The sequence below is a fragment of the Sus scrofa genome, chromosome 2 (assembly GCF_054392235.1).
Source record: "Sus scrofa isolate SSC_HxYL_T2T_F1_AM1 chromosome 2, Sscrofa_HxYL_maternal_Yorkshire_Landrace_v2.0, whole genome shotgun sequence".
Taxonomy (NCBI): domain Eukaryota; kingdom Metazoa; phylum Chordata; class Mammalia; order Artiodactyla; family Suidae; genus Sus; species Sus scrofa.
In genome coordinates this window covers 81,950,114-81,966,874 of record NC_139384.1, presented here as the reverse complement: position 1 = coordinate 81,966,874, position 16,761 = coordinate 81,950,114, and the positions used below count along the sequence as shown (strand labels likewise).

At 58.2% G+C, this 16,761-nt stretch overlaps 3 protein-coding genes across 9 annotated transcripts in view; 2 read left to right on the top strand and 1 right to left on the bottom strand.

Moving 5' to 3' along the window:
- PET100 (PET100 cytochrome c oxidase chaperone) lies at window positions 1-1,508 on the top strand. Of its 4 annotated transcripts, none has more exons than XM_085006692.1 (4): window positions 1-57; window positions 808-894; window positions 1,046-1,078; window positions 1,362-1,506. In XM_085006692.1, exons 2-4 carry the CDS (start codon window positions 808-810, stop codon window positions 1,443-1,445), a joined length of 204 nt encoding a protein of 67 aa, XP_084862818.1. In that variant the 5' UTR covers window positions 1-57; the 3' UTR covers window positions 1,446-1,506.
- Window positions 1,508-16,761, bottom strand: part of PCP2 (Purkinje cell protein 2) — a 47,906-nt gene continuing 32,652 nt past the window's right edge. For 2 of the 3 annotated variants that reach the window (XM_003123152.5, XM_021083915.2), the window contains exons 2-5: window positions 3,391-3,499; window positions 2,716-2,830; window positions 2,343-2,467; window positions 1,508-1,694 (exon numbers count right to left, since the gene is read on the bottom strand). In XM_003123152.5, coding sequence (XP_003123200.3) covers window positions 1,575-1,694; window positions 2,343-2,467; window positions 2,716-2,830; window positions 3,391-3,499 — 469 coding nt within the window. In that variant the 3' untranslated portion in view covers window positions 1,508-1,574. The remainder of the gene's footprint in view (window positions 1,695-2,342; window positions 2,468-2,715; window positions 2,831-3,390; window positions 3,500-16,761) is intronic. The other variant, XM_013987340.3, reaches the window with a different exon arrangement.
- Window positions 7,468-16,337, top strand: STXBP2 (syntaxin binding protein 2). 2 transcript variants are annotated; one of them, NM_001444880.1, is given in 19 exon segments: window positions 7,468-7,552; window positions 8,883-8,932; window positions 9,222-9,303; window positions 9,782-9,858; window positions 10,009-10,087; window positions 10,179-10,282; window positions 10,977-11,125; window positions 11,342-11,426; window positions 11,514-11,644; window positions 11,743-11,850; window positions 12,122-12,179; window positions 12,329-12,394; window positions 12,484-12,564; window positions 12,930-13,068; window positions 13,833-13,942; window positions 14,690-14,785; window positions 15,511-15,596; window positions 15,717-15,874; window positions 16,183-16,337. In NM_001444880.1, coding segments are annotated over 19 exon segments (1,782 nt in total). In that variant the 5' UTR covers window positions 7,468-7,515; the 3' UTR covers window positions 16,269-16,337.

Below are 16,761 nucleotides of genomic sequence, written 5' to 3'. Positions count from 1 at the left end.
AATCGGTTTCAGCACTAGAGACCGCCGACCCCTAATGAGCGGCAGTCTTGCTGGAAGGTTGGTTTTGGGCGGAAGCGGCTTTGAAGCCCAAGAGGAGCGAGATGGGCGTGAAGCTGGAGGTGTTTCGGGTCAGTGAGCAGTGGAGCGGTTGGACCGCTGGGCGCCGGGTCTTTCTGGATGAGGAGACTCTGAAAAGGGGGGCCTCCGAGAGATGGCGCTCTGGGGGCGAAAGCCTTTCAACCTTTACAGTTGAAACCCTGAAGAGGGGGCCCTGGGCTGGGGGCTCTGGGAGGGCTCATGTGAGGAAGGCCCTCTGAGAGGGGGGATATAGGGAGGGGGCTCTAGGAAGAAACGCTCCAGGCTCTGGAGCAGATCTCGGGCTCATGGTGCGTGTGCGGCAGGCACTCTTAGATTTAGGGGTGTAGACTGAAGCGTGAGACCTTTTGGGGTTGGGGGTTCTCCGGGGTCTGACGGGGGGTGGGATAATGAGGTCTCAAAGAGATACCTTTATGCTCTATGAGCTCTTCTGCTCCCGGGGCCTGTGTGTGTGTGCATGTCTTTCTTTGAAAGGGAATCTCCTGGCCTCAAAGGGGGCTTTCAGCAGTAAGGACTCTTGGATTATGGGGCTAGACTTTTTAAGGTGTGTGGCTTCTGTACCCTTGGTGGGAATTTTTGGGGGGTTCTGGGGCTGCAGGGGTATCCCTGGTCTCTGCCAGAGAATGGTCCTCCAGGCCCTGAGCAGCCCCCACACAGTGGGGGCAGAGGTAGTAGTTCCTTGCCCTGCTCATCCGACTCCTGCCCTTCCAGATGACCATCTACCTCACCTTCCCTGTGGCTATGTTCTGGATTGCGAATCAGGCCGAGTGGTTTGAGGACTATGTCATACAGCGCAAGGTGGGCACAGGTTCATTCCAGGGGGTGGGGGAGGGTAGGGGGCACCAATCTGCTGGGCACCAGTGTCTGCCTCCCCTGAGCCGACCCGGCCCTGGTGTGGGGCTCTGGAGGCTCCTGGCTTGTGGCTCCAACTGTGTTGTTGTCCCTACAGAGGGAGCTGTGGCCCCCCGAGAAGGAGGACCAGGTAAGAGACATATTCTTCTTTCCGCCAGAGGACAGAGGGGCCTGGCTCCCCATTGCCATGATGGGACTGAGAGTGGAGGGACATGTGGTTTCCTTACCGCCCTCTCCCTGAAGGTTGAACCTAATCCCACTTAGACCCTGGTTGTAATTGGCACAGGCTTCCAGTATAGAGGCTGGACTCTGAAGCTACAGTCTGGGGGGCCAGGGGAAGGGTGGTGGGAAAGAGGTCCTGGCCTTGAGGTGTTTATACCACTCCTTCCTTCCCATCCCATCCCCTCCCCCAGCGCCAAGAGCTAGAAGAATTCAAGGAGAGGATACGGAAGCAGCGGGAGGAAAGGCTTCTCCGTGCAGCCCAGCAGAGCTCCTGAGGCCTTGCAAGTGCCTGAGTCCCAGCCCCTCCACCCATGAAATAACACACACGTAATTCTTTGTTGCCTGTGGAAGTGTTTTATTGTCTGCTTTCAGGGGCCAAGTGGGGCCCAGGATGCCTCAGGCCCTCAGGGGGCTTGTGTCTGGGGCTGGGGGCTGCTGTTCCGACGGAAGCTGAGAGCAGACGGGTCCTGAGGGGTGAGGAGGGGTTGGGGGCTGAGGGTCCCGGCTCGTTTCTGCCCTCCGTCCTGTGGATGAGGAAGGGTCAGCCAGAGGAAGGGACCCGGGGCAGTGCTGGCCAGAAGTAACACAGACATTGGAGGGAGGGCGGATGTGGCAGCCGACATCCTGCCTCCCCCGACCCCCCACCCGTCCCACCATCCCTGAGCTCCTGCTTTCCTCAGTTACTCAACATTTAGAGTGCTATTTAGGAGCTAATGGATCTTGGTGATCTCACCAAGGTCTTGATCAGAAGGCCAGCTGTGGGTGGGTACGTGTGAAATGGATGTGGGTATATGGATGTGTCCTGTGCACAAGCTCATGAGCCCTCCACCCTCAGGGTGCTTTCCCAGGAAGGGGGTCTCTTCTCTTTCACCTCCTTCAAGCTCTCAATCTCAGGAGCAGGAGCCATGAGTTCCAGCCATGGTTCTGACTTTAACATGCCTCCTGCATGACCTTGATCCCTCCCCAGCCCTGTCTGGGCGTTTGTCCTCCTTCTGAACTGGGGTGTTGGAGTGGCCAGGGTCTTGTGACTGGAAGGGACACAAGGTGGGCTCTCCGACCGACCAGGCACTCATTCCCCTGTCCAGATGATGGACAGAGGTGGGGGTGGGAAGGCAGGGCTCGTGGGCTCAGTCCCGCTCCTCTCTCCTCAGCCCTGGGAGAACGTCACCTACCTTGGGGCCCACAGGCTGGAAGCCAGGCAGGGCGCTGACCATCACACGCTGGTCATCCATGCGGCGGCCCTGGGTACTGGCCAGCATGTCCATGAGACTGTCCATCTCGGGTGCAGGGCTGCTCTCTGTGTGGAGCAGAGGCCGCGAGGAGGACCTCAGGCTCTAGGAAACCCAGCTCACCCCTCTACCCCTCCTCACCCCAAGACCCTTCCTTACGTTCTCACCCCAAGACCCACAGGCATCTCTCTCCCCACCTTGCCTACTCAGTTTCTCACTCTTTCCACAGGTCCCCCAAATGGCCCCTTGTCCCGTACCCCTATGAAATGCCCTGTTTGTGCTCCCCCCATCAGGACCCCCCTTTGCCCACTCTCACGGTTCTCGGAGGCTGGACCTGGCCCTGCCTGCAGTGAGCAGCGCTGCTCCTCCATCCGGCCGCTCTGCACGTGGCTCAGCAGGTTGAAGAAGCCCTCCTGGTCTGGGGAGCCCGCCTGAGGGCACAGACACAGTTCAGTCGGCCCCTTAGCTGGGGGACCCCTCGACTCCCCTCCTGGCCGGCCAGCTTCCACCCCAACCCAGGGCCTATTCCGCCCTCCTCCGTGGCTCTCACCATGGTCCCCGCCGACGTGCTGCCCTGCAGAGCTGCTCCAAATGAGACATGAGTCTCCTTCCCAATCCTTCCCCCGCCTCAGGGGGCCCACTTCACGTGGTACTGCCTCAAGGGAGAGGCTGCTGGTGCCAGCGTCCCTCCGTCCTAGATTGGGACCTGACGGCAGGGCAGCCTGGGGGCTGGGAGACCAGCCTGGGGAATGTCCTAGGGGCCCCTCCTCAGTCCCGGCATCCCCCATCTCACCAGGGTCAGCACCGAGAGCCCTAACCTCTGCCCCCGGGCTGGGTTAGACACTCAGACCCTCCTGCCCACCAGCACCTTCTTGGGCAGTAACTGGGTCAGGGGTCCCAGGAGACAGGCTTACTAATTAGGTGCCCTACAAACTAATTAGTTCTGTCAATCAGGAGCCCTGGAGTTGGGGGCTGAGGAGGGGGGACTTACTTCGATGCATGAGGCCGAGCCCCCATCTTCCTTCTCCTCTTGGTCCATCATTGTCCCTGCTTCCCTCTCCTGGGTCCCGTCCATTTCTCTGCTGGCCTCTGCCCCAGCCCTGTGCCAGAGAAGGCTTTTTAAGAGATTGAGACGTGGGTGGAGTGGGTACCCAGCCCCAAATCCCCAGCTCACACCCCATCTGCTCCTACCCAAGCTTAAACCCCATAAAGATGATCCAGATAATTGCTTTTGCAGTGTGATGTGGGGACTGCCGTGATGGTAGGAGGCAGGGTGACCTGGGTTTGGACCTTGTTGGCCCAGCAAGACTCGCGGGGTCCCAAGCACACTAGTGGGTTGCAGCAGCAGCCTGCCAAATCAGCATCCCCACAGTGGGGAGCTTGGGCTGGCTGGGCCCTATCTGGAGAGGACAGGCTGAAGAGTTCCCTTTGTGGCTCATGAGGATTTGTGTTCAATCCCTTACCTTGCTCAGGGTTAAGGATTCAGCATTGCTGCAAGCTGCAAGGTAGGTTGCCGATGTGGCTTGGATCTAGAATGGCTGTGGCTGTGGCTGTGGCCGGAGCTGCAGCTCCGATTCAACCCCTAGCCTGGGAACTTCCATGTGCTGCAGGTGCTGCCCTAAAAAGACAAAAAAAAAAAAAAGCGAACCCAACAGGGCAGCTCAGGTGAGGTCTGCGGCCCACCTTATCTGCTGCAAAGGCAGTTGCCACCTGCAGGTGGTGGGAGAAGAGGAAGCTGGGACCAGGGACCCAAAAGGGGTCTAGTTGTCTCATCCCCACCCCCAGGCCCCAAGACAGGAAGGTCCGGGAGCCCCTAACTTCCCCCCACCAATTCCAGGTTGCTCTGTCTTCCTGACCTGTCACCCCAGCCCAACCTGGGGACAGTAGGCAAGGGGAAAAGCCCCTGGTGCCCCCAGAGAGGTTGCTGCTGGGAAGACTCCATCTGCCCCCCATGCCCTCCTCAAGATGCCTTTCTGGAAGCCTGCTGAAGTTCCTTCTCAGGAAACATGGGTCACACAGTCACCACCTCTGCCCAAGTGAAGAAGCTTGTCCTCCTCCCCAGCCAGCCCTCTGCCATGCAGAGCCCACATTCACACCCTCTCCACAGCCCCAAGATGCCAATGGCAACGTGATGTCCTGCTCCTCCATGGACACATTAGTTTCCTGGGCTGCCTCAACAAGCAGGGTAGCTTAGAGCAACAGACATTTATCGCCAGACAGTTCTGGAGGCCAGAGGTCTGAAGTCGAGGTGTTGGCAGGGCTCTGCTCCTGCAGCACATAGAGGGAGGATCCTTCCCTGTCTCTCTGGGTTCCAGTGGCTGCCAGCAGCCCTTGGTGTGGCTTGGCTTGTAGCTGCGGCCCTTCAGTCTCTGCTTCTGTTATCGCACATGGCCCTTTTTTGTCCATGTCCTCACATGGCTGTCCGAAGATATAGGTACCAGTCACATTGTATCAGGGACTTGCCCTGCTACAGCGCGACCTCATCTTTACTAATTGCACTGCAACAACCCTATTTCCAGAGAAGGGCACGTTCTAAGGTACTGAGGGTTAGAACTTCAACATAGTTGTTCCCCCCAACCCCAGGGTGGGCAACACACCCTCGAGCCCATTACAGCAGAAGACCCTGGTCCCCTTCACTGAGTAGAGTTTGGGGTGGCGGAACCTAGATTCTCACCACCAGGGGGCAGGCTGAGGAGTTAGAGAGGATCCTGGCTTCCTTGGGGGTCTCCTAGCTCCTTGCTTTGCCCCTGCAACCCATCCTTCCTCCCAGGAGCTGCAGGGCTCCCCTCCTTCCCCTGCTCAGAATTCTCCCTTGACCCCATTGTCCTCAGGAGAAAACCCAAACACCCGGGGGTGATGGGAATGTTCTAAAAATTGATGTAATGGATGCACGACTGTAAATATACTAAAAGCCATCCAATGGTACACTCTCAGTGGGCGAATTGTATGGTATGTGAATTATATCTCAATAAAGCTATGAAAGAAAGAGGAAGAGGGGGTTCTCATTGTGGCACAATGGGTTAAGAATCTGAATGCAGTGGTTCTGGTCGCTGCGGAGGTGAGGGTTCAATCCCCAGCCTGGCACAGTGCATTAAAGGATCCAGTGTTGCTGCTGGTGCAGCCATTTAAAAAAGAAAGGAAGGAAGGGAGAGAGGGAGTGAGGGAGAGAAAGAGAAGGTGAAAAAGAAACAAATCTGGCCTCTGCAGCCCCTCCAACCTCACTTCCTTTAAGGGAACTCTCAACCCCACTCTCACCTCATTCCAGCCACTGCTCTCTGCATGGTTACTTCTTGATGTCCTTCAGGGTTATGCTTAAAAGCCACCCCCTCAGGGTAGCCCTCTGGCACCACCTAAATTAAGCATTCCCCAACCCTTGGCACTTGTTATCTTGTCACTGTTTATTTCCTGAAGGCATAATTGATTGTTTTCTGTCTCCTGCTCTTCCTCTGTTCAACTTTTTAACTCAATGGATTTTGTTGCATTTATAGTTGTACAACAATCATCGCAACCCAATTTTATAGCATTTCCATCCCAAACCCCCAGCCCATCCTGTCACCCCCAACGTGTCTCCTTTGGAAACTAAGTTTTTCAAAGTCTGTGAGCCAGTATCTGTTATGAAAAGAAGTTCACTGTGTCCTTTTTTAGATTCCACATGTAAGTGATAGCATATGACACTAGTGTCTCACTAACTTCACTTGGCATGATAATTTTTGGGTCCATCCATGTTGCTGCAAATGCCATTATTTCTTTCCTTTTAATGTCTGAGTAATATTCTAACGTGTATATGTACCACATCTTTTTTTATCCACTTCTCTGTCAATGGGCTCTGTTCAACTTTAAGTGCCACCTGGCAGGCTTTCTGATTTTTTTTTTCCTTTTTTGCTTTTTATGGCTGCACTCACAGTATATGGAGGTTCCCAGGCTAGGGGTCCAATCAGAACTACAGCTGCCGGCCTACACCAGAGTCACAGCAACACAGGATTTGAGCCCTGTGTGTGACCTAACCACAGCTCATGGCAATGCCAGATCCTTAACCCAGTGAGCGAGGCCAGGGATTGAACCCGAAACCTTGTGGTTCCTAGTCGGATTCATTTCCACTGTGCCATGATGGAAACTCCAGCCTTTCTGATCTTATTCACTGCTGGGACTCTACACCTGTCCCATGTAAGTGGCAGAGGGCCCAGCACCTGGTTGACTCTTAAACATGATCAGATAAAAGCACTGATCTGGAACTGAACCAGTTCAGGAGTCTTTATTTACACGATGTGTCACACTTTAAATCCAGGACCCCATTTGTCTGGGTGCTGTTGGACTGTGCCCTCTGCCTAACAAGGTGTCAGCCCTTAGCTGGTGCACAGCAGGCGCAGGCCCTGAAATTTGGAGTTGAGTGTGAATTGAGGTGTGTGTGAGTGTGCAAGCAGTTGAACATGCCACTGAATCCCTGTGTGTATCAGCAAGATTGTGACAAGCATACTTCCTGGGACAGACTGGTGTTTCCCATTGCAATAGGCCTACTCCTCACGTGGCCTTCAACAAGGGTCTGAGCCGTGGTTTCATTGTCTATCCTCCTCCTGTCAGGATCCATGGAGAATCTGGCACCAGTCCCTAGCACACAGTAGGCGCTGGCTTAGCTCCAGCTATTGCTACAAGCCTCCTCTCCAGTTTCATCAGTTGTTGCCCAAGCCCGCTATTGCTGCTAAACTCGGGTACAGAAGTGACTCACAGTGGCCCCGCGGCTCTGGGTGGGCACACAGTATCCTTGAGACACAGAGAAACTTCTGGCAGAGTGGAGCTCTGCCTGGGGAAGATTAAGGGATTTTTGCCTTGCAATCCCACTTTCCCGCTGGACACAAGCGAGGGAAGTGTGTCTGAGCTCACGTCTGTGAGCGTGTCCTCGGGATATGCCCCTTCAGGGACTAGGTGCACGTCTAAGTGGACACATCCGTGGACTAGTTCCGCGAAGAACCCTTCTTTCTCTCCGAGAACAGACGGCGGGGCGGGGCCAGGTGCGCAGGGGCGGGGCCAGGTCCCGCTGGGCGGGGTCCACGTGGATGACGCGAAGGGCCACGCCCCCACCTTGGGACAGACCCGGAAGCGGCGGCGCCCCTAGGGGAAGATGGCGCCCTCGGGGCTGAAGGCGGTGGTGGGGGAAAGTGAGTGCCGCTCCGGGGACGGGCTCTTGCGTCCCCTGGGGGCGGGGGCTGGGGGCGCACGGACCTTGGGACCCAGGCGGTGGGGAGTCGGGGGCCAGTCTGGGCGTCGAGCACAGGACCTTCGAAGGGGCGGGCGGGGACTTGGCCTTAGCTGGACGTCCCAGCTCTACCGTGAGAGAGCGGAACAAAGTTGGGCGACTGGACTCCGCGAACCCAAGGGGATCAGACTAAGCGGGGCGCAGCCAGGTGCCAAGCCTGGACTCCGGGACCCGCTGGGATGACAGCGAGGGGTTATGGCACAGCTAGACATCCAGAGACCAGGGTCTCTGAGTCAGGCAAAGTCCGACAGGCTGGACCCCTGAGGCCCCGTGATGCGGACTGGGGCCGGGCTGGGTGTGCTGATGCGTGACCCCAGGTGGTGAGAGTGCCCAGGGGGCGTGTCCAGGCCCCTATCCAGGTCCAAGAGTAGGGGACGCCTTCCTCCTTCTCCAGTCCCCAGGAGCTCCATGCAGCGGCGGGGCGGGGGGAGGGGGGAGAGGTACCCAGGCGTCCAGGCCTCGCGGGCCGGGTTCTTGGAGGAGGGGTGGAGGTCGCTCCCTCCCCCACCTCCGGTAGTTCCGGCCTCAGCAGCTCCTTCCGCCCTGGCCCAGGCTGCCTTGATAACACTGTACATGACAGTCTTGCTGGGCGGAGCTGCCCTGTCCCTTCTACCCACTCCCTTCACTAGGCAGCGCGGAGTGTGGCTCAAACGCCCAGCAACCCAACTGAAAAAGGAGCTTCTTATACAGGGGTTAAAGGGGAGGCAGGAAAGCCACTGCTTCCATTTTACAGATGAGACAACTGAGGCTGGAAGTTGAGTAATGGGATGACCACAGCCAGGCACGCCTCAGAGCAAGGATCTAGGGATCCTGAGTTCTGGTTCAGGGGAAACTGATGGAGGTGGAATGAGGGCGTGGCTGAAATCTCACCAAGAGAACTCAAATAGCAAGAGTTCTCTCAAATAGCTGAGGCCAGCTCTGGAGGCAGGTAGACCTGTTATGTGAGTCCTGGCTTTCCAGTTATTTGTTTATCTAAAAGCATTTATCCAGTGGCTACTTATGCTGTAGGCATTTGGCCACTTAGATGCCCAGGGTGCTTAGGCAACTTAACTTCTCTCTGAAAGTCAATGTCCTTGTCTATAAATCGAGGGTGACCAGGAACTACCTCACAGGACTAGGGGGAGAAGTTACTGGGAGTTCAGATGGAGGTGCTGCCCCGGACCCAAAAGGTTTTGTGGTGTGGTGGGCCCAGAGGACCCAGCATTCTGAGCCTGGCCCTCACTTCCCTGCAGAAATTTTGAGTGGAGTCATTCGGAGCGTCAAGAAGGATGGGGAGTGGAAGGTAGGAGCAAGACAGAATGCCTTGTCCAAACCCATGGTGGGGACGGGGGGCAGGCCCTGAATGTGGGGTTCCCTCCAGCTCCCTGAGGAGGCTGCTAGTCCACAGAGATGGGATCAGATGGGCAGATCTGGGATAGAGTCATGTGGGGAATGGGGTCCTGGGTCCTCCTGTTCAACCGGCTCTTGAAGCTGTCAGGCCTGTCCACCACTCCAGCTCCTCCTCAAGAAGAGCTTAAGCCTCTCCCGCCCTCTGTTGGTCCACTGGTCCATCTGTCCATCCCTCTGGGCAGGTGCTCATCATGGACCACCCGAGCATGCGCATTTTGTCATCCTGCTGTAAGATGTCAGACATCCTGGCTGAGGGCATCACCAGTGAGTGGACACCCCCACCCCAAGCTGCCCAGATGGGTCCAGAGTGTGGGATCCCCTCAAATTGTCCAGAACTCCCAAAGTATGCAACTTCCTGCATAGACAGCCCTGATTCGCTAGCCCATAATAGACAGGCTTCCCACACAGGGCTCCCTGACTGCGACCCTTAAGAGGGCAGCCTCCCCAGCTGTGCAACCCCTGTGTGTGGAACCCCATGTAGGACTCCCAGGGTGAACTCAGTGTGTGACCCCCAGAGTGTGCAACTTTCTATGAGACATCCCCAGGGGGTATGACTCTGTGACCCCCAAATGTGGAGAACCCTGCCTCTGTAGCTCTTAGCTGTGTGACCCATCACCTGCCTTGGACCCTGAGGGAGGTCACCCTTTCACGTGCCCAAGCATCTAAGCCTCCTTCCCAAGTGTCCAGCTCCCTGAGTCTGAGACTCCTTATGGGCCTTGGCCCCATTCTCTCTTCCTACTAGTTGTTGAGGACATCAACAAACGGCGCGAACCCATCCCCAGCCTGGAGGCCATTTATCTGCTGAGCCCCACGGAGAAGGTGCTTATGTGAATGGGTGTGTGTGCATGCGTGCACATGCGTGCACGTCTGCGTGTGTACGGGGGACAGGCAGCAGCTGGGAGACACGGGCAGGGGATGGTCAGGCTAGGGGTAGTGGGCCAACCCCGGAAAGTGATCTGCCTTCCCCAGTCGGTGCAGGCCCTGATTGCAGACTTCCGGGGGACACCGACCTTCACCTACAAAGCAGCACATGTCTTCTTCACCGATAGTGAGTGAGGAAAGCCAAGGGTCTGGGGGTCTGGGCCAGGGGGTGTTGGGGCTTCTCTGGCCTGATGCCCCCTATTACCCATGTGGCACAGCCTGCCCGGAGCCCCTGTTCAGTGAGCTGGGCCGCTCCCGTCTGGCAAAGATGGTGAAGACGCTGAAAGAGATCCACCTTGCTTTCCTCCCATATGAGGCCCAGGTACAGTCCAGCCTAGTCCTGGGAGGGGTGGGGGTGGAGTCTGTCACCGAACATCCCAGGTTCCTTCAGAAACAGGCACTGAAACAAGTTAAAGGGGACACTGAACCGGAAAGGAAAGGGGCCAACGCCGGGCAGAATGAGCTTTCTTTTTTTTCTTTCTTTTCTTTTCTTTTTTTTTTTGGCTTTTTATGGCTGTGCCCACAGCATATGGAGGTTCCTAGGCTAGGGGTCGAATCGAGCTACAGCTGCCAGCCTATGCCAGAGCCACAGCAACTCCAGCAACTCCAGATCCGAGCCGCATCTGGGACCGCGACACCACCGCTCACAGCAATGCCAGATCTTTAACCCACTGAGCGAGGCAAGGGATTGAACCTATGTCCTCATGCATACTAGTCAGACTAGTTTCCGGAACTCCCAGAATGAGCTCTTACTACTGTGGGCACCTGGAGTTTTGTCCTCCTGGGAAAGGGCAGGGGGCATGTAGAGCACATCTCAGTTCCCGCCCACACCGCAGGGGACAGGGGGAAAGTCACCTTCTCCTCTAGGCAATTGTTGGGGGCTGTCCTAGATGTGGCCCCTGGATGGCAAAGAGGCTCTAGAGACCACAGGAAGCCCCCAGGAGGGGCAGCTGGTGGCGGCTGGGGTCCGGAGGGGGCGCACCTCCAGCAGGGGCTCTGGCACTGTGTCCTCCCAGGTGTTCTCCCTGGATGCGCCCCACAGCACCTACAACCTCTACTGCCCCTTCCGGGCAGGTGAACGGGCACGGCAGCTTGAGGTGCTGGCTCAACAAATCGCCACCCTTTGCGCCACACTGCAAGAGTACCCAGCCATCCGCTACCGCAAGTGGGCACCCCCTCCCGAGGATGACTCCTGACCTTGACCCCCCTCCTGCTTCCAGCCTTTAACCTGTCTTCTGACCCCAGCCCCCAGCCTCATCCTGGTCCCTGACTCCCACCCCTAACCCTATCCTTGAGTCCCAGTCTCTGCCCATCCCTCCCTCACCTCATGCCCTGAGCTCCCCCCCCCCCCCCCCCCCGCTTCTGCCCACCCCACACTCAGGGGCCCAGAGGATACGGCCCAGCTGGCCCACGCTGTCCTAGCCAAGCTGAACGCCTTCAAGGCCGACACTCCCAGTCTGGGCGAGGTGAGGGGGCTCTCTGTGTAGGAGGGGAGAGGCCCCAGCCAGGATCGGGGTCAATGTTCTCATCCTTGCCCACCCCATGCACCCCAGGGCCCTGAGAAAACTCGCTCACAGCTACTCATCATGGACCGAGCAGCTGATCCCGTGTCTCCACTGCTGCATGAACTCACTTTCCAGGCCATGGCCTATGACCTGCTGGCCATCGAGCAGGACACGTACAGGTGGGCGGACCCCGGAACTCGCCCTCTGCAATCACTGCAGACCCGGGGCCCGGGTCCTCAGCCAGTGCTTCTGACCCTCAGGTCTCCCAATCCCCCAGGTACGAGACCACTGGGCTCAGCGAGGCCCGGGAGAAGGCTGTGCTGCTGGATGAGGACGACGACCTGTGGGTGGAGCTTCGGCACATGCACATCGCGGACGTGTCTAAGTGCGTGCACTCGGTGGGCGCCCCGGTGTGGGCCCTTCCGCATGCGGTCCCCACCCCCGGGCCCCCATTGTGGACTGGGTGGGTACATGGCCTCCTGCTCTGGTTGAGCTTCGCTCCACAAGACACACTCCTCCGCTGGCCTCCCCAGTTAGCGTCCCCGGTCTTGCACTTGGCCTGTGTCCCCTAGCTCCCTTTCCCCTGGCCGTGCAACTCCCAACTCTGCCCCCAAATAACAGTCGTCAACCTCACTCCTGCTTATTCTCACCGTCAGGAAGGTCACAGAGCTCCTGAAGACATTCTGTGAGAGCAAGAGGCTAACCACAGACAAGGTAGGGCGCAGGTCTGCCTGCGTCAGCGTGGGCAGTTTGGGAGGAACGCCCCCCTCCCCACGGAGGGGGCGGGGCCTCAGTCTGGATCCGGAGCCTGGAGTAGGGGCGTCTGGTAGGCAGGGTCTGCTCACGTTCGGCCCCCTCCCCAGGCCAATATCAAAGACCTGTCCCATATCCTGAAAAAGATGCCGCAGTATCAGAAGGAGCTGAACAAGGTGAGCGGGGGCGGGGAAGCTGCCTCCCTCCAAATGCCACTGCATTTGGACTCATCTCTGTTACCCCGACTCCCACTCCTACCCCGCAGTATTCTACGCATCTGCATTTAGCCGACGACTGCATGAAGCGCTTCAAAGGTTGCGTGGAGAAGCTGTGCAGTGTGGAGCAGGTGGGGTGGGCTGGGGCAGGGGTGTGGCCTTGTGAGGGGCGGGGCCTGTGGAAAGGCGTTTTGGGGGCGGAGTGTGGTCCGGGGGTGGGCAGACCCGTGGGAAGCTAGGACTTGGGTAAGGGGCGGGGCCTATGGAGAGGTATGTAGGGGGAGGAGGCTGGGGCAGCGAGAGGGTGGAGCCTGTGGAGAGGTGGGGCCTGTGTGAGGGGTGGAGCCTCTCTGTGGACAGGTATAGAACCTTCAGAGACTTGGTACTAGGGTGAAATGAAATACAAAGGTCTTGGCAAGGTCCGTGGGGATGTCCCTGCCCTACCTGGTCCCCCCAACGTAGTGGCTGACCTTGCCCCCCCCACCTTGCCCCGCAGGACTTAGCCATGGGCTCCGACGCAGAGGGTGAAAAGATCAAGGACGCCATGAAGCTGATTGTGCCAGTGCTGCTGGACGCAGCAGTGCCAGCCTATGACAAGATCCGGGTTCTCTTGCTCTACATCCTCCTGAGGAATGGTGGGTGGGGATGGGGTGGGGGTGGGGGTGGGGGCGGGGGCGGGGGGCTGGTATACCGCCACTCCGCGCAGCCTCCAGTGGTCCTGGGAATCCCTCAGCCTCACAGTTCTCCTGTCCTTGGGATGTCCCTGCATGCCAGATACTCCAAACCCCACAGCTACTCTTCTGGACCCTGGACCCTCTCCACTGTCTTCTGTTGGCATGGAGACCCCCAAATCTATGACGCCTCCAAATGGCCCCCCTCAAATGATTCCACAGGATCCTCCAATCTACCGCCCCCTCTGGGATCCCCATTCAGAATTCTAGCATCAAGAATATCCCCTTACAGAGTTCCCATCATGGCACAGTGGTTAACGAATCCGACTGGGAACCGTGAGGTTGTGGGTTCGATCCCTGGCCTTGCTCAGTGGGTTAAGGATCCGGCGTTGCCATGAGCTGTGGTGTAGGTTGCAGACGCGGCTCGGATCCCGCCTTGCTGTGGCCCTGGTGTAGGCTGGCGGCTACAGCTCCGATTCGACTCCTAGCCTGGGAACCTCCATGTGCCATGGGAGCAGCCCTAGAAATGGCAAAAAGACAAAAAAAAAAAAAAAGACTATCCCCTTGCGCCACACTGGTGGCTCCCCTGGTCCTGAGGGCCCCCCAACTGCAGGATGCCCCCATCCTGGCCCCAGCACCTCCTCACACCACCCCAACCGCCTCAACCCAGCACAGGGTGACCACCTCTGTACCCCCCCCATGAGCATCCCATCCCCCACCTCCTCTAGGTGTGAGTGAGGAAAACCTGGCCAAGCTGATCCAGCATGCCAATGTCCAGGCGCACAGCAGCCTCATCCGGAACCTGGAGCAGCTGGGGGCCACTGTCACCAACCCGGGGGTATGCCATAGGGTCATCAGAGATAGGGCAGAAGTGGGTGTGGGGTGCCTCAGGGTTGGAAGGCACCACCAGGGTGGGCATACATGGGGTGCGATGTGGTTCTTGGGGGACAGAGAGCCCTGAGTGGAGTCTGAGGACCTGGGGACACCAGAGCTGTCCCCAGCTGCAGGGGGGGTGGGTGTAATCAGAACCCCAGTCTTGGTGGTGGTGCCCACAGGGTGCATGTGGTCTGAGTCCCTGGGGCAGGCAGCCAGGTCACCAGCATGGGGCACATGATTGACCCTGGGCTCCTGGAGGGCCACCCACTCTGCCAGAACACACACAACAGCTTCCTGTGCTTGGCTCTCATGTCCCACCTCCCCCAACCCTGCCTCCACCGTTGGGCTGTGGGCCCCTCTCTCGTTCTCCCCTTGTCTGTTCTCTCTTTCCTAGGCTCCCGTTGTCACCCTGTCCCCCACCTTTCAGTTCCCCTGAGTCCTCCCACGTCTGTCCCCATCTCTCTCTTAATCCTGGCCTTTCTCTTTGTCACACCTCTGTCTCACTGGCTCTGTATTTCCTCTTTCTTATTTTCTCTTCCTCACGCTTGCTCTCTGTCTCCCTCACTCCTTTCTGTCTCTTTCTGGTTCTCTGTTCCCTTTCTTCATCTTTGTCTGCAATCTCCCCAAGCCAGACAAGTCCCCAGCACCATCTGTAACCCGCCTCCTTCTCCCCAATTCCCCCACCGGCCCTGCCACGCTCCGCCTGTAGGGCTCTGGGACCTCAAGCCGGCTGGAGCGGAGGGAGCGCTTGGAACCCACCTATCAGCTGTCTCGATGGACCCCGGTCGTCAAGGACGTGATGGAGGTACATGGGGGGTGGGGCCTGACTTCACCCTCTCCCCCCACTGCTCCGCCATCCAGGCAGTGCTCAGCCTCCTCCATGATCATGGGCCTAAGCTCCGGGGCTTAAGGGAAAATCCCTCATTATGGGCATCCCCATGGCATCCGATTTGCGCTGCCAGGGGGATGTCCCAAGTCCACACGGGAGGAACTGGGGCGCCAGAGGGGTCCTTTGTAGGGGATCCTCATTTCCTCTCCATCCGCTGGTCTCCTCTGTTCCCCTCTAGTCTCTCCTGCCCCTAGAAAGCCCCCTGGGTCCCCTTTGTCCTCCCCATGCCAGCCCCTGCCCATTCTGGGAGCCAAGAGCAACAGCAGCAAAAAGGACCAGGCCAGGGACCAGGCTTTCTGGCTTCCCGGCATCTGTGTGGAGTCCTGGCACCTCCGCCTGCTTGGAGGCCTGTGACCTTGGCCCCCTTATCCCAGTGGATCCTGGATGCCTAGACTTCTGGGTCCCTGAGGGGCAGGGAGCTCAGACTGCTGGGTTCCCAAGGGAATGGGTGTCCACACTCCCTGGTACCTGAGGAGCTGGGCAGGAGCAAGGTCCTTAAGGGGCTAGGGGCCCCAGGTTCTGGGTCACCAAGGGGTTGGAAATGCAGAGGGTAGGGCTTCTGCCAGGACCTTGGCTCATGAACACACAGAGGGGGTTCCAGACCCTGGGCTGCTCTCCTCAGTCCCCAACTCTGGCCCCAGGATGCCGTGGAGGACCGGCTGGATCGAAAGCTGTGGCCCTTTGTGTCTGACCCCGCCCCCATGCCCAGTTCCCAGGCTGCTGTCAGGTGAGGCCCAGGGCCATCCCCCACCCATGCCCAGGCCTGTGGGGGGTGACGCTTGGTGGTGGGGTGGGGGGGCGGGGGTCCTGCTTCTCAGACTGACCTCTGCCTGCTTTCCCCGCACAGCGCCCGCTTTGGCCACTGGCACAAGAACAAGGCCGGCGTGGAGGCACGAGCTGGGCCCCGGCTTATCATCTACATTGTGGGAGGTGTGTCGATGTCAGAGATGAGGGCTGCCTACGAGGTGACCAGGGCCACTGATGGCAAGTGGGAGGTGCTCATTGGTGAGTGGCGGAGACTGGGGTCCCTGGGCTGGAGGGGGTTCCCTGGGGGACTGATCGGGGGCCTCTGGAGGGGTAGCTTCTGGGAGCCCTGGGTGAGAAGTAGTAGCTGGACTCCTGAGGGGCTAGGGCTTGGCTTCCCAGGGAAGGGGTCAGAGTGGACCCCTTTGTTTCCAGGGGGTGAGACTTCTGAGTCCTCAGAGTCAGGACCTGGTTTCCTGAGACCTCAGGCTGGGGGCATGGAGGGGGGCTGTGGAGTGCAGCATCAGTGTCCAAGGCAGCACCTCCAGCTCTGCCCTCGTGCCCACCAGGCTCCTCCCACATCCTCACACCGACCCGCTTCCTGGATGACCTCAAGATGCTGGACCAGAAGCTGGAGGACATTTCCCTGCCTTGACCCTCCCACCCCCATCTGACCTGCCCCCCTCCCTTTTTGGAGAAATAAACTCCTCCTTTTGAATACTGGCTCCAGGAGTTCCCACTGTGGCACAACAGGATCAGGGGCATTTGTGTGAGGACAGGCACCCAGAAAATGATGCCTGATTCCCACCCCAGAGAGTTAGACCCCCTTCCTGCTTCTCCTCCCCCACCTCCTTCCCCCAGGGTGTTCACAGGGGCTCCTAACTGCAGGACTTATCAGAGTCTTTACTGGGTATATTAGTTTGCTAGTGCTGCCATAACAAAGTACCACATACAGGGTGACCAAAACAACAGAGATTAGACTCTCACAGTTCTGGAGACTGGGAGTCCAAGACCAAGGTGTTGGCAGAGTTGATTTCTTCTGAGGCCACTCTCCTTGGCTTGTAGATGGCTATTTTCTCCCTGTGTCCTCACATGTTTTTTTCCCTTTTGGGTGTGTCTGTGCCCTAATCTCTTTTTATAAGGACACC